The sequence below is a fragment of the Pezoporus occidentalis genome, unplaced genomic scaffold (assembly GCF_034315485.1).
Source record: "Pezoporus occidentalis ecotype Australia unplaced genomic scaffold, CSIRO_AGI_Poc_V1 ctg21, whole genome shotgun sequence".
Taxonomy (NCBI): Eukaryota; Metazoa; Chordata; class Aves; order Psittaciformes; family Psittacidae; genus Pezoporus; species Pezoporus occidentalis.
The window spans coordinates 5,403,662-5,418,920 of NW_026913964.1; the positions used below are offsets into that span (position 1 = coordinate 5,403,662).

The following is a 15,259-nucleotide window of genomic DNA, read 5'->3' on the forward strand; positions in this document are numbered from 1 at the left end:
GAGAGAGGGTAATGGCTTTTTCCCTTGAGGCTTTTCTCCCCTAATGTTCCCTACCCTCATACTGAGCAGTCTTATCCTTTTGGATGCATATTAGACTCACTTGTGAGTCTTGGATATATATTTGCATTGTTAATGAATATTTGGAGGAGCAGTAGTGGGTTCCTCTGCCCCCTTCCCTCCTTTCTACAGGAAGTTTGAAGGGGGAAATAAACTTGGAGAAGCCTCCAGTTTAAAGGGTTTCTTCTAACATCTGTGTTTACTTGGCTTATTTAGCATTCTATGGGTGCAGGGACTGATCAGAAAGTAGTATGATTCTCTGGAATATACTGATTTGTTCTCATTTTAACTTTGGAGTTTCCACTCCTAAGACCAAATACTTGTGTAAATAAATTTATGTATGACTTGCTTAATAGTTCCAAGCATGTCTGGACAATAAGACTATTTATTTATTAAAAAAGAAGAAAAAAAAAAAAGCTTTAGCACAATTCCCTGAATATTTTTGTGCTTTCTAGTAAACATTATAGCTTTCTTGTTGTGTGAGGGGGAAAACCACCATCCTGCATAGAATTAAATGTAAGCTGGAGAGCTCAAGGTTCCACCTGGCTTTCTGCTGCAGCTAAAATTAAAACAATCATTCTTTTACCTAATTAGTGCCTCATCTCTTTGTGAGGACATTGTAATTAAGTTATGTTATTTCTGAAAGATGTTAAGGTCCTAAAATAATTATTTAAAATAAAGAAAAATTCACTAAGGATATGCACAAAAATCTGCATTTGGGGTAATCAGTTGTAAAAACGGTAAAGTCTTTGTTATACAGCATTTCTGCAGAAAAGTATCTCAATGTGAAGATGAATTTTAAAACTGAAAATGGTTTAATGATAGTGTGCCATTGCAGAAGCTCTAAGATAAGTGCATGCATAGAGGGATGTGTGTGCCTAATTTTTTTATATATTATATAAATATTATATATGTGCACTTACATGTATAAAAATGTACATGTACATATAGGCATTATGTGATTCACAAAGGTGCAAACTGCAAAGGGTTCAGAAAAGGACATCAAAGTTGACCAGAGATCTAGAAAACCCAGCTTCTGAGGAAAATAGATTTCGTGTTTCCTAGCTCAGAAAAGAGACGAGGGGAGCAATCCTTACATAGAGAAAATATATTGATAAGAGAAAAAATGTTTTTCCTCTCTGCTGGGAGCCAGGCATAATGGGTTTAAGCTGCCCAAGTTGCCTAAGGTCTTTGATTAGACCATAAGGAGAATTCTTTAACGATGTAGGTGCTCAAGTACTGGAATAAATCACCTACAGAGGCTATGAAATCCTTGTCACTGTAGAACTTCAACAACAAATTAAACTGTTTCTGAAGCATACTGGCTTTGAGATTCTGTATTGGAGCAGGGGATTGAGTACATTAGCTCCTTAGCCCTTATTTCTGCCACTGACTGAGTTTTCAGGTGTTGTTAAAATACAAAGGCTATTTCCAGCCTGAGAAATAAACACCCTTGTTTAAGTTGAATCTACTAGTTCACCCTCAATGGTGGTTTTCTAACTGATGAGCAGGATGGTGGTTTCTCATTAATCTGAGTCTGACCAAATGTGATCAATTTAATGAAGAGAGTTAAATGACTACCTCTGTTACTGGGTATCAAACTCTAAGTAGCAATAATAAGCCTGATGTAAGAAGACTATTATGAGTTTCACAAGTTTTAAGCTGAAGGGGAGCAGTGTGTTTCCTGTTTGTGAAGGGAAGTTCCAGAAAGTGTCCATGAAATATTCAATTTTCTTTGCTTCTAGCCATTCCAAGGTTTTCTCATAGTACTGAACCTCACGTGACAGGCAGAGACATTGACTTACAGCTGTTTCAGTTCAGTCATATTTCATACATGTCCATGTATTTCATCAAGGTCTTTGAGACCTTAAGATCATCAGTTGCCCCAGTTTTCAAATCACATGCTGCTTTAATAATCTTTGCAGAAATTTGTAGCGCCATGGCCACACCATCTTCTTTAATCCACCAGAAAAAAAAAAACAAACCACAAACAAGAAAACTACACCACTTTGCAGAAATCTGAAAGAATTCTATGTTGCACTAGAGTGTAGCAGTGTATCAACCCACGACTTTCAGCTTTGCACTTAGCAAGATGTCCTTGTTTTGGCTGGGATAGAGTTAATAACACACCAATGTTTTACTTGTTGCTAAGTAGTATTTGACCAAAGTCAAGGACTTTTCACTTTTTAGTTTTATTTCTTTCTTTTAGTTATCTCTGGTTTCGTTACTATTATTCTTAGTAGTAGCTGTATTTATAAATTTATTTAGTAGTAGTAGTATTCAGCCTGGAGAAGACTTTGGGGACACTTTATAGCAGTCTTCCAGTACCTGAAGGGGGCCTCCAAGAATGCTGGAGAAGGGCTTTTTACAAGGGCAAAGGGGAATGACTTTAATCTGAAAGAGGGCAGATTTAGACTAGGTATGAGGAAGAAATTCTTTACTGTGAGGCTGGTGAGGCACTGGAACAGGCTGCTTCGAGCAACCTGGTCTAGTGGAAGGTGTCCCTGCCCATGGCAGGGGGCTGGAACTAGATGATCTCTAAGGTCCCTTCAAACCAAAATGATTATTATTATATGATAGGATTTTATTGTAATTTATTATTAAACTATTATTATCACAGTATCACAGTATGCTAGAGATTGGAAGGGACCTCAAAAGATCACCTAGTCCAATCCCCCTGCTGGAGCAGGAACACCTAGATAATGTTACACAGGAATGTGTCCAGGCAAGTTTTGAATGTCTCCAGGGAAGGAGACTCCACAACCTCCCTGAGCAGCCTGTTCCAGTGTTCCATCACCCTCACTGAGAAGAAGTTTCTTCTCAAGTTTAAGTGGAACCTCTTGTGTTCCAGTTTGTACCCATTACCCCTTGTCCTATCATTGTTTGCCACTGAGTAGAGCCTGGCTCCATCCTCGTGACACTCCCCCTTTATATATTTATATACACTAATAACGTCATCCCTCAGTCTCCTCTAAACTATAGAGACCCAGCTCCCTCAGTCTTTCCTCATAAGGGAGATGCTCCACTCCCTTAATCATCTTCGTTGCCCTGCGCTGGACTCTCTCCAGCAGGTCCCTGTCCTTCTTGAACTGAGGGGCCCAGAAATGGACACAATATTCCAGATGCGGTCTCACCAGGGCAGAGTAGAGGGGAAGGAGAACCTCTCTCGACCTACTAACCACCCCCCCTTCTAATACACCCCAGGATGCCATTGGCCTTCTTGGCCACAAGGGCACAGTGTTGGCTCATGGTCATCCTGTCGTCCACTAGGACCCCCAGGTCCCTCTCCCCTACACTGCTCTCTAACAGGTCGTTCCCCAACCTATACTGGAACCTGGGGTTGTTCCTGCCCAGATGCAGGACTCTACACTTTCCCTTGTTATATTTCATCAAGTTATTCCCTGCCCAACTCTCCAGCCTGTCCAGGTCTCGCTGGATGGCAGCACAGCCTTCTGGCGTGTCAGCCACTCCTCCCAGCTTAGTGTCATCAGCAAACTTGCTGATAGTACACTCAATTCCCTCATCTAAATCATTGATGAATATATTAAATAATACTGGTCCCAGTACTGACCCCTGAGGCACTCCACTAGTTACAGGCCTCCAACTAGACTCAGCCCCATAGACTACAACTCTCTGGCTTCTCTCCTTCAGCCAGTTCACAGTCCACCTCACTACCTGATCATCCAGACCACACTTCCTCAATTTAGCTGTGAGGATGCTGTGGGAGCCTGTGTCAAATGCTTTGCTGAAGGTAGACCACATCCACCGCTCTGCCATCATCCATCCACCGTGTTATTTCCTCATAAAAGGCTAAGAGATTGGTCAAGCATGATTTCCCCTTGGTGAAGCCATGTTGACTGCCCCTCATAACCCTCTTATCCTTGATATGCCTTAAGATGGCACCAAGGATAAGGTGTTCCATCACTTTCCCAGGGATGGAGGTGAGGCTGACCAGTCTGTAGTTACCCGGGTCCTCCTTCTTGCCCTTTTTGAAGACTGGAGTGACATTTGCTTTCCTCCAGTCCTCAGGCACCTCTCCCGTTTCCCAAGACTTAGTAAAGATGATGGAGAGCGGTCTAGCAATGACTTCCGCCAGTTCCCTCAGCACCCGCGGGTGCATCCCATCTGGACCCATGCATTTATGGATGTCCAGATTGCTCAACTGGTCTCTAACCCATTCCTCATCGACTGAGGCAAACCGCTCCGTTGACCTGACTTCATCTAAGGTCTCAGGGGTACAGGGCTCTTCAGGACTGCCTGCAGCAGAGTAGACAGAGACAAAGAAGGCATTCAGTAACTCTGCCATCTCTGTATCTTCTGTCACCAGGGCACCCATCCCGTTCATCAGTGGGCCTACATTGCCTCTGGTGTTAGTTTTATCTGCCATGTATTTGAAAAAGCTCTTTTTGCTGTCCTTGACCCTTCTCACCAGGTTTAATTCTAAGGAGGCCTTAGTCATCCTAGCTGCCTTCCTACATCCTCTAGCAGCAGCCTTATATTCCTCCCAAGTGGCCAGCCCCTTCTTCCATGACCTGTAAACTCTCCTCTTCCACTTGAGCATACCCAGCAATTCCCTATTTAGCCACGCGGGTCTCCTGGCCCTCTTCCTTGACTTCCTACGTGTCAGGATGCTCTGATCTTGAGCTCGGAAAAAGCAATCCTTGAATGCCAACCAGCTATCTTGGGCCCCTTTACCTTCAAACAGCCTTGCCCATGGGATTTCCCCTAGCAATTGCTTGAAAAGGCCAAAGTTTGCCCTGCTAAAGTCCAGGGTTGCAATTCTACTTGCTATTCTACTGGTCCTACCACACAAGATCCTGAATTCCACCATCTCATGGTCGCTGCAACCAAGGCAGCCCTCAACCCTTACTGCTTCAACCAGATCCTCCTTGTTAGTGAGGATGAGATCCAGCAGCGCTCCTCTCCTGGTTGGCTCATCCACCATTTGCAGGAGGAAGTTATCATCCATACACTGGAGGAACCTCCTGGACTGTGGCTGGGTTGCTGAGTGGTCCTTCCAGCAAACATCAGGGAAGTTAAAATCCCCCACGAGGACCACGGCCTGTGACGCCACCCTCAGATGCCTGTAGAAGGCCTCGTCAATTTCCTCACCCTGATCTGGGGGTCTGTAACAGACACCCACAGCAGTATCGCCCCTGACAGCCTGCCCCTTAATTCTCACCCACAGACTCTCAACTCACTTGTCATCTGTCCCTGGACAGAACTCAGTGCACTGTAGTTGCTCCCGCACATAAAGAGCAACCCCACCACCCTTCCTGGCTGGCCTGTCTTTCCTGAAAAGGACATAGCCCTCCATGACTATATTCCAGTCATGTGAGCTGTCCCACCACGTCTCTGTAATTGCCACTAGATCATAGTCTCCTGACTTAACACAGGTTTCCAACTCCTCCTGCTTATTTCCCATGCTGCACACATTGGTGTACAGACATTCCAGGGAGCGAGCTGCGCACATCGATTTCACCCTAGGATTATAGGAGGCCTCCCAGTCTTCATCAATTCTGGAGTGCTGCCCCACTGGGGCAAGCCCAGCTACAACCCCATCCCCCTTCGAATCTAGTTTAAAGCTCTCCAAATGAGCCCTGCTAATTCGTGCCCCAGCATCCTTTTGCCTCTGTGAGATAAACCTTTCCCACTTGTCATTGTCCAGACTGGTGCCCTATAAAACCAGCTGTTATCAAAGAATCCAAAGCCCTGCCTGTAGCACCAGTCTCGAAGCCAATCGTTTATGGACTGAATCTTCCCATTCCTTCCCACATAATCAGTGGAAGATGGAAGGAGTGAGGAGAAGATCACTTGAGCCCCAGACTCTTTCACCATCCTCCCCAAGGCCCTGTAGTCTTTCTTCATCCCCCTCAGACTGCGGGAAGCAGCTTCCCCCTCACCTGTCTGGAAGACCAGCAGCGGGTAGTAGTCTGTCGGGTGCACCAGGTTGGGGAGCGCCCTGGTGATATCCCTGATCCGGGCTCCAGGCAGACTACACACTTCCCCATGATGAGGGTCAACTCTGCATATCGGGCCCTCTGTTCCTCTCAGAAGGGAATCGCCTACTACAATGACCCTTCTTTCTTTCTTATCAGAGGCAGTCTTGAGGTGCAAAGTCGACCGCCTTTTCCTGGGTGGCCTTGTAGGCTGGCCTTGCACCACATCCTCACCTACCTCTCCTTCAAGATCCAAAACCTCAAACCTATTACTGAGGGACACCTGGGGAAGCAGGGCAGGAAGGGGGGAGGGTTTCCCACGACACTGAACTGGAACTCGCTTCCAACCCTCGTCGTCTTTTTGGTCCCCTACCTCTGCACAACAGCTACAGGGCAGGGTCTGTCTCAGGCCATCCCCCTGTGTCTGAGAGGGCAGGGGGTCCTTCCCCTTTTGGGGGGTATCTTCCTGGAACAGTTCTGACTGGCACGCCAGGGAGTTACTCCACCAGTCGATCTCCCTTTCACACTCCCTGATGGTCCTCAGCGTCTCAACCTCCTCCTTAAGTTTTGCCACCAGGCTAAGCAGATCTTCTACCTGCTCACACCTCACGCAGGTGGAATGCTGTCCTCCCTCCCCCGGCAGCAGCAGGCTCTGGCACTCCCTGCATCCAGAGACCTGAACAGCCACGGTTTGGGACGGGGTCTCTGTCTGAGTTGCTGCAGTCTTCTTACTGCAAGCTCTCTTTCTGGAGGCGACCATATTGGTCCGCAGTCGGACACCAGCAACAGGGTCAGCAACACGACCTGCTTGTTCCTCACTGCCCTCCCCGAGGCCCTTTCAAGGCAAGGGGCAGGGGGGTGGTCGCCCCGTGGGAACGCCTCCTGCCACGTCAGCCGCTCTCTCTCAAGGGCTGCTGGGGCTTCGGGGATCCGGAGATGTCGGGAATCGCGATGGCTCTGCGCTATCCCCTCTGATTTTCCTCATCTCCGTTGACCCTCGCGGTCGCTGAAGCGTGCCGGCTGTGGCTCTAGCTAGGCCAGCTCCGATCAGCTTTATCTTTTTTTTCCAATTCTCCCTGTCACACTGAGAGGGTCAGGGAATGAGCAAGTGGCTGCATGGTACTTAGCTGACAGCTGGGGTTAAACTCCGACACAAGACCTCCTGTCAAGTGCTTGATGCTTTCTTGCATTGTATAGTTTTTGATGCTACTTTTTGATAACCACTGAAAGACTTAGGGGAGTTTAGAAGTTATTCATGTTCCTGGTAGCCTAGTTACAGATCATGTGATGTCAGTGCTCTGTGATTCACTTCTGATTCATTTCAAATGGTACACTAGGTGATAAAGTTGGAACCTGATTATGAAATGAAGGCCTCTTAGACCTAGGAAAACTAACTTTATTGCAGAATTCAGTTCAGTTGAGACATCCTTGGCAATCTTCCTGTTGCCTTATATTGCACTCATGAGTGGGAAGGTCTCAGTACAATTATCTTGTCTATCAAACATACTCCTTAAGTATATATGGCTTGGTGGCTATCAGCACTTGGTGAAAAGCAGGCAGTATGTTCTTAAAGTGTGGCTTGTTGGCTTTTGAATACTTTGATTCTTTCAAGTATTCATTAGATACAAGTCAGTTCATTTCTAAATCACAGGTAACAGAGAGACACCAATTGGATCATGCAATAGATTGGCCAATGGACCTAGATTAGGATATTCTCACTCTTGTATGTACTGAGTCTCACATGCATTGTAACCGTAGCTTTTAGTGTCTTTGAGTTACTAACATAGATAATAAAATATTTAGCCCTAAATGATTTTATGTTTTCACTCCTGTAGTTAAAGACTGGAAAAGTATATTCAACTCCTGTTGCCTTGTTTGTTTTACAGAATATTTATTAAACCAACTTAGTACAATAAGGGCATTTACATGAGGAAACGCATGTAACCAGTGGGTTGTGTTTTGCTGCAGTAAAACAAAGCTCAGGATTATGCAGTATTTTGTAGTTTTCTTTAAGATAAATGGGTGAAACACACCCATTCCACTTTGTTTAGTATTCACTTAGTGGTTTTTGCTCAGAAGGGTGTGTGGTTAGAAACAGGTATACAAACGGAAGCAAAAACGGGTCTCAAAAGGTTTAAAACAAACTGCTGGAGGTTCAAGAGAGTGCTGTAAAGGCATTCAGAAGCACTCTTGCAAGACAGTCAGGAAAGCCCTCGTTTGCTTCACCATTTGCAGAGAGGCAGTTTAAAACATAACTTTTGTTACTTCCTTACACACAGCTGTTTAGAAGGTTGGCTCTCTGAGAAGAAGAGACCTAGTAGACAGAGACGTGAAAGATCCAATGACAGTTCAGAAACTGAAACTGAGCTGGAGTCTGTTCTTGACTTTTACCAGTTTAACTTCATGATTTGTTTTTAATTATGACTTTTTGAAATATAAATAAAGGAGGAATCAGACTCAATATTTTCCTCTTTAGTAGCATTTGCTGTATCATGGTGCATGCACTTGAAAAGTGCTTCCTTTTAAAACTGGGCAGGAAGATGACATTAAATATTTGATGTGCCATGTGTTTGTAAAATTATGTGCTGCTACAATTCCATTAAGGCTTGCTGCTCAGTGCTGAGCTGTACTGGGAACTTTAAGATTTTTTTGCTGCGGAGTGTTTTAATTTGTTTTTAAACCGTCAGTAATACAGTGTTTTTCTTTGTGGAGATGAGCCTTTTAGTTTGGTGAGAGAGTGGATAACACAATACTTAGTACTGCTTTAGTGTGTGCAAAATAATTGCATGTCATCGTAATGCAGCCTATCTCTTTTGTGACATAATTAGGTCTCCATGTTATGAAGCATAAATGCACTTTTATTATGCAAGAAAATACCATAAATGTGTTGATCTAATCACTAAGAGTAGGCAGAACATACTGTTTTTCTCTGCATCATGGTAAAACGGGAAAGTGACCTTCGACAGGACAGAAATTCAATCTGGAGCTTTGTGCCAAGTGGTACCTATGTTACGTAATGGCAGAGGATTTTGGAATACACACAGAGGAAAAACTGCTAGGAGAGTGAATTATTTGCTGTCTTTGTCAGCTGGAGATGATCTATATTGGACACTTCTGAAAAGTTGGTAATTTAATTACAGCTGTATATACTTAACAGTGTGTGTGCACATAACCATTTGGCTTCCAAGTTAAGCATATATTGAACTGCTTTTCTGATTAAACAAGAGTAGTTGGATGGAGGCTCTGGCAGAACACCAAGTTCTGTGAAATGGATGCAAATTGATGGAGGCCTCTGTGTGCAAGGCCTAAAATAATTTTACTCTTCCTGAAGACACTGGAAGAGTACAAAATGCCAAATACTACAGGCCTGAGTAAGTATGAGGATTTGAAACAGGGAATGCATAGACTTTGGTTCATGCTATAAAACAGAGAACTTGTGGTATAAGTTAAGAGGCTTTATTTAAGTGTGATTTAAGTATAACTACAGAAGGTAGATTTAGAAATGGTCTCTCATGTTAACTGTTGAAGATCACCTGGAGCATAAAGTTCTCATTCTGGCCTTGATAGTGCCGAGTTGGGTGCTCTGTGGTCACAGAGGCTCTGCCAGAATTTGCTAATCAGGATTTTTCCATTTGTCTTGCCTGAGAGGCTGGCTGTAGTAAGATGTTTCAAGACTGTTTATTGTGCTGAGTGTCCTCCAAACTGACTAGGATTTTTGCTAGAGGAATGAAGTTACCCATACCAGCTATGTTCTCTGCTTTCAGGGCTTCACAGTTAGATAAACAGCAACTTGTAAACTATAGATCTAGGCCATTCTAAGCCATCTACCTAGTAAACTACATCTACTCTGCATAAAACAGAGTCAGCCTGTCTGCCATCTTAAATTAAAATTTGATGGAAATAGATGAATCTCAAAGAATTGCAGGAGTAGGAGAGACACATCCACATTGGTGCCCACATTGGTGTAGGAGTAGTTGTGTGAGCCCAGCAGTGGTCTGATCTGATTTGCTGTCTGGCGGTCAGCCTGGATTCAACCACAGCATGCATTGCTTTAAGCATGAGTGAGGAGTTATGGCAGTGTTGTGGGGAAGAGAAAGAAAAGACTTTCAGGGGAGCATATTGTGATAATAGGACTATTGTGTAGTAAGAATAGTGGAGACAGATCTAGAGGAAATCAGGCTTTATTAGTTCTATGAAAGATCCAGTGTATTGTTCAAAAAGAAAGACCTGGGCTCCGGGGTCCTCTCTTCACATTTGGTACCTTCCTGTAGAAGGGCATAGGAAACTCTTGTTTAATGACTAACATGGATTATCTTGTTTTGCAAGTGGGCTAAGTTTAATGTTCTTTTTGGTGTTGTGCAATTTAAAAATCCTTACCCCCATGTTAGATGCCATTTCATATGCTGCAAATCTGCTATTTCACCTTCCTCTTCCATTTGACATTATTGTGCATTGCTTCTGTATATTGTTCGTGTTAATGTTGGTTTAAGTGATAATTACATTTATCCTCACAGAGGACAGCGTGTTTAAAATGATTTAAAATGGTAAATCTTCTTTTGTATTTGCAAGGGTGTCTAATTCCAATTCAGGTTACTTTGGTTCTCTTATGACAAGTGTAGAAAAACATCTGTTAATATTTACAAATACTTTCACTACTGTGTTGCAGATATTAAAACTTTTAAACATTCTGCTACATTTGATGTCCTTGATGTTTTCAGAATATGGAAAAAAAGACCACAAGACCTTTAAGATATATCTCATCTAAAAGCCTTCTTCAAGTGACATCCTTGTAACACATAATTTGAGGAAATGTGTTAGCATATTTAGGTCCATCACAGGGAGCATCAATAGGTTAACCTGTGGGCTTCTACATACATTGTATCTCGTTCTATGCGTTCTATGGAACCTGTGCATGTACTTCAGGGTTACGTATGTCAGCTATACAAACAGCCTTACAAACACATAAGAATATGGACATTCGGTTTGATAAGTTCAGTTGTGCCACTAACTGACTAGTATGGATCGGTAACTGAATTCTTTTGCTCTGCAATTCATTAGTTTGTTTCAAAGGTTATACTCATCTGCCTAAAGCTAAGCATTTAAGTGTATTGCTGGGCTGGGATAATTAAAAATAACTATCTGGATATTTTGAATGCTTTTGACACTTGCTTTTTTGCTTGCCTTATTTTTATTTACTTGTTTATTTATTTAAATTTGGTAAGGGTCTTCCAAATCATGGTATGCAGCACTCATCAGAAAAATGATGCACTTCCTAAGTTAGCAGGTTACTGCTATTTTTGAAATAGCGTAGGTGAACAGGCCTGATGAGAATTAGTGTTCTGAAAAAGCCTCTTTTACCGAGTTATACCAAGATTTCAATATGAATACTCCTTCTTTTTTTCAGATTTAGAAGGAAATGCATATCAAAACAACCAGCTGCTAAAGATAATTCTGGCTATGCATCAGTTTATCATCTCCTCTGCAGACATGCTCCAGAAACTCATTGATCTATATCCTTTTTTAATATTCACCTGCTGTTAAGGTAATATTAGATAACTTGACAAGTTTGAAATGGGTAAGTAGAGGATATTAAATATTTGGGTGTATTACTGTGCCATTATTTAAACAATATACTCGTTCTTCACAGATTTTGGTTGTGTTTTGGGTTTGTTTAGGGTTGGGGTTTGATTGTTTTTTTTGGGGGGGGATTAGCTTATCAGCCACAGAACAAAAGATGAAACTCCCTTTCAGATTTTAAGTAGGATAAATCACCTTCCACTGGCCTTTGACATAATATCTAGCAGGTGTAAGATTAATGTAGGCATCTCAGTTAAGTTCTGTGAACCTGGGCCTAAGTTTCAGATCTCTTTCTCTCCTTTCTGTCCTCCATATAAGTGGAAGAACAAGGAACAAAAGGTCAATTCTTGAAAATATTCTATTGTATCATCTGGAGATGAAATTTTTCAACAAATATTATTTCTTACTCACACTATCACTTACTCACACTGGAATAAATAATAAGCTTTTCCCTCCTATTTTCTCCTATTTTGAGGTAACTGCCTGGAGTCATAAAAGTGTGTTTCTGGCTCATTACATTTTTCACAACAAAGCTACTAGATAATATTGGCAATACTAGCCTTTAAAAAAAAATAGTTGCGGCATATATTGCCTGACTTCTTAGCTTTAAAGAATGTTTACACCTAATTAGATGGGAGACTAGGTACAGGAAGCAGACCTGACAAGCTAAGAATCTCCAGCCAATTTTGATACAATTTAATTTAGATAATCCTTTCTTTCCCCAAACTCTGTATCTTACTGGCTTTTAAAAGCAGCATCATTTACAACCAAGCTTTACTGTAGTGTTGGGTTCTGACTATCCTGCTGCTTCTCTAACCAAGTGATAGATCAAGTGTGCTAAGCTCCAAATGTGCTGTAGTGTGCAGTTAATTTATGCTCATATGGTCTTTGAAAATGGAGGAAAGTAATTGCTTGTATGTTTCTGAGAAGCAATGTTTTCTACAGTCAGAGAAGTGATTCAAACTTTTATCAGACTTGTAATTTTGCAAGCTTATTTTTTTACTGTGTATAGACATTGTAGTCTCCCTGTAAAGACATTGAAAGTTAAAAACAGTTTTGAATGGATCAGATAGCCTGGGCTCTTGTATTTTGAAAAACCTTGCAGATGTCCCAGTTTCACCATTTTCCATTCCCTGAATTACGTGACTGATTTTTATATGGTTATGGGTGATTTGTGAACCATTTAAATTCAGACAGTCAGTTCAGGGCCCTTCAAAATATTTGGGAATTTACTCAGACCTCACTGGTTCTATAGTCAGCCTAATGTAAGCATTTAACATGGGTGCTTACATTGTGGGTGGTATACCCCCTCAGTTTTGGTCGTTTTAGGCTTCCATTAATTTCAGTCAGATTGTGGTAGGATTCACAGGGTATTTTCATGAAGTTGTATGTGTTAGCACTGAAAATATGTGTGTAATCTACAGCAGAAGAAGCAAGATAGGTATAATCCATTTTCCAAATGGAATTTCCATGTCTTCAAAAGACATTGGCTACAGTATCAAAATGTGCTTTACAGAGTTAATAGACTAAAAATATTCCCAATTACCACAATAAGTCAAATAAAAAGTGTTGTGTAGTTAGAAAGGTGAGATTTGCAGAGAGAGGCATTTCACATTTTTCTCTACCATTGTATACAGCTGGTTGCATTTAAAAGAAAATAGCATCTTTTTTTTGAAAATCTTTAGTGAATTGTAATTAACTGAAAAGGCTTTCTTCATAGAAGCAGTAATTGATGAATTTAGTGTTATTGTTTCAGATTCTAGTGAGATGTGCAAATGCATGAGTTTTATTAGAAATTGTGAAGCATGTTGCAGAGAAAAAAAACATGTAGAAAGCAGAATCGTTTCACTAAACACTACTCAGTACTTGGGGAGCTACATCAGTATTACTCACAGTAGTCATATGTACAATAAACTTTTGCTAAGATTCCTGCGATATACTTTGTATACACTTGTATAAAACCCTAAACTGATATTATTTGTCATCAGTAGAATGATTCCTATTGCTTACAGGTATGGAAGTATCAAGCATGTTACATTTCATATCATATGTGAATGGATGTGGTTTTCCTTAACAGTTTTCTACCTATCTTAATGCTTTAGAAAGTAAATCTTCCATGCTGTGTGTAAAGATATGCTATTTTGTGAGGTAAGAGTATTCCTGCTTGATAGGTAATGGTCTGCAGCTATCCATGTGCCATACGTAAGAATGCTTTCGCATATGTTAAGGTGATATTAAAAGGGCAAACATACCGCTTCAGCTTTTCAAGGTTCACTTTAGTAGTTTTACACAAAAAGACCCAACTGGCTTTGTGCACATCCATTGAAGCTGGTGCATGAACTGTTGGGTCACAGTTTTTAACTGAGTCTATATCTTAAACATCAGTGAAAACTGACAGTGCTAGCATTGGTAGTATTGTGTCTAATATTAAGCAATCCAGGAGGTTCCTCGATTGTGTAGAAGACAACTTCCTTCTGCAAGTAATAGAGGAGCCGACAAGGAGAGGTGCCATGCTTGACCTCGTGCTCACCAACAGGGAAGGGCTGGTTGGAAATGTGACGCTCCAGGGCAGCCTTGGATGCAGCGATCATGAGATGTTCGAATTTGAGATCCTCAGGACAGTGAGAAGAGCGTGCAGCAAGCTCACTGCCCTGGACTTCAAGAGAGCAGACTTTGGCCTCTTCAGGAACCTGCTTTGGAAGGTTCCATGGGATACAGCCCTAGAGGGCAGAGGGGCCCAAGACTCTTGGTTGATATTCAAGGATCACCTGCTGCAAGCTCAGGAGTGTTGCATCCCAACCAGAAGGAAGTGCAGCAGGAGGGCCAGGAGACCTCCTTGGATGGAGAAGGAGCTCCTGAGGAAAATTCAGTTGAAAAAAGAGGCTTAATAATAAGTGGAAGCAAGGACAGGCGGCATGGGAAGAGTACAGGGATGTTGTCTGAGAAGCTAAGGACCAGGTTAGGAAAGCTAAGGCTCAGTTAGAATTAAACTTAGCTAGAGGTATTAAAGATAACAGGAAGGGATTCTACAGGTAAATAGCAAATAAAAACTATTTAGTTTTTTTAAGTTATTTTTATTTAGACTAGGGAGAATGTAGGCCCCCTCAGGAAGCTCTCGGGAGAACTAGCTACACAGGATTTGGAGAAGGCTGAGGTTCTGAATGACTTCTTTGCTTCAGTCTTCACTGCCAAAGGCTCTGACTGCACCACCCAAGTCTTGGAAGGCAGATGCAGGCACTGTGAGAATGAAGACCTTGTGCCCACTGTAGGAGAGGATCTGGTTCGAGACCATCTTAAAAATCTGAATGTGCACAAGTCCATGGGTCCTGATGAGATTCATCCGTGGGTCCTGAAGGAGCTGGCAAATGAAGTTGCGAAGCCGCTGGCCATCATATTTGAGAAATCATGGCAGTCAGGTGAAGTTCCCGATGACTGGAAAAAGGGAAATATAACCCCCATTTTCAAGAAGGGGAAAATGGATGACCCAGGGAATTACTGACCAGTCAGTCTCACCTCTGTGCCTGGCAAAATCTTGGAGCAGATTCTCCTGGAAGGCATGCTAAGGCACATGAAAATCAACAAGGTGCTTGGTGACAGCCAGCATGGCTTCACTAAGGGCAAATCCTGCCTGACCAATTTGGTGGCCTTCTATGATGGACAGGGGTAGAGCAGCTGATGTCATCTAC

The 15,259-nt window shown here is 42.3% G+C and overlaps 1 protein-coding gene across 3 annotated transcripts in view; it reads left to right on the top strand.

Annotated features, from left to right (window-relative positions):
• Positions 1-15,259, top strand: part of RASGRP1 (RAS guanyl releasing protein 1) — a 47,367-nt gene that overhangs the window by 10,681 nt on the left and 21,427 nt on the right. For all 3 annotated transcript variants that reach the window (XR_009964943.1, XM_062619328.1, XM_062619329.1), the window contains exons 3-4: positions 11,401-11,506; positions 13,659-13,721. Coding sequence is in view for 2 of the 3 variants with exons in the window: in XM_062619328.1 (XP_062475312.1) it covers positions 11,401-11,506; positions 13,659-13,721 (169 nt within the window). In the remaining variant the exon portion in view is untranslated. The remainder of the gene's footprint in view (positions 1-11,400; positions 11,507-13,658; positions 13,722-15,259) is intronic.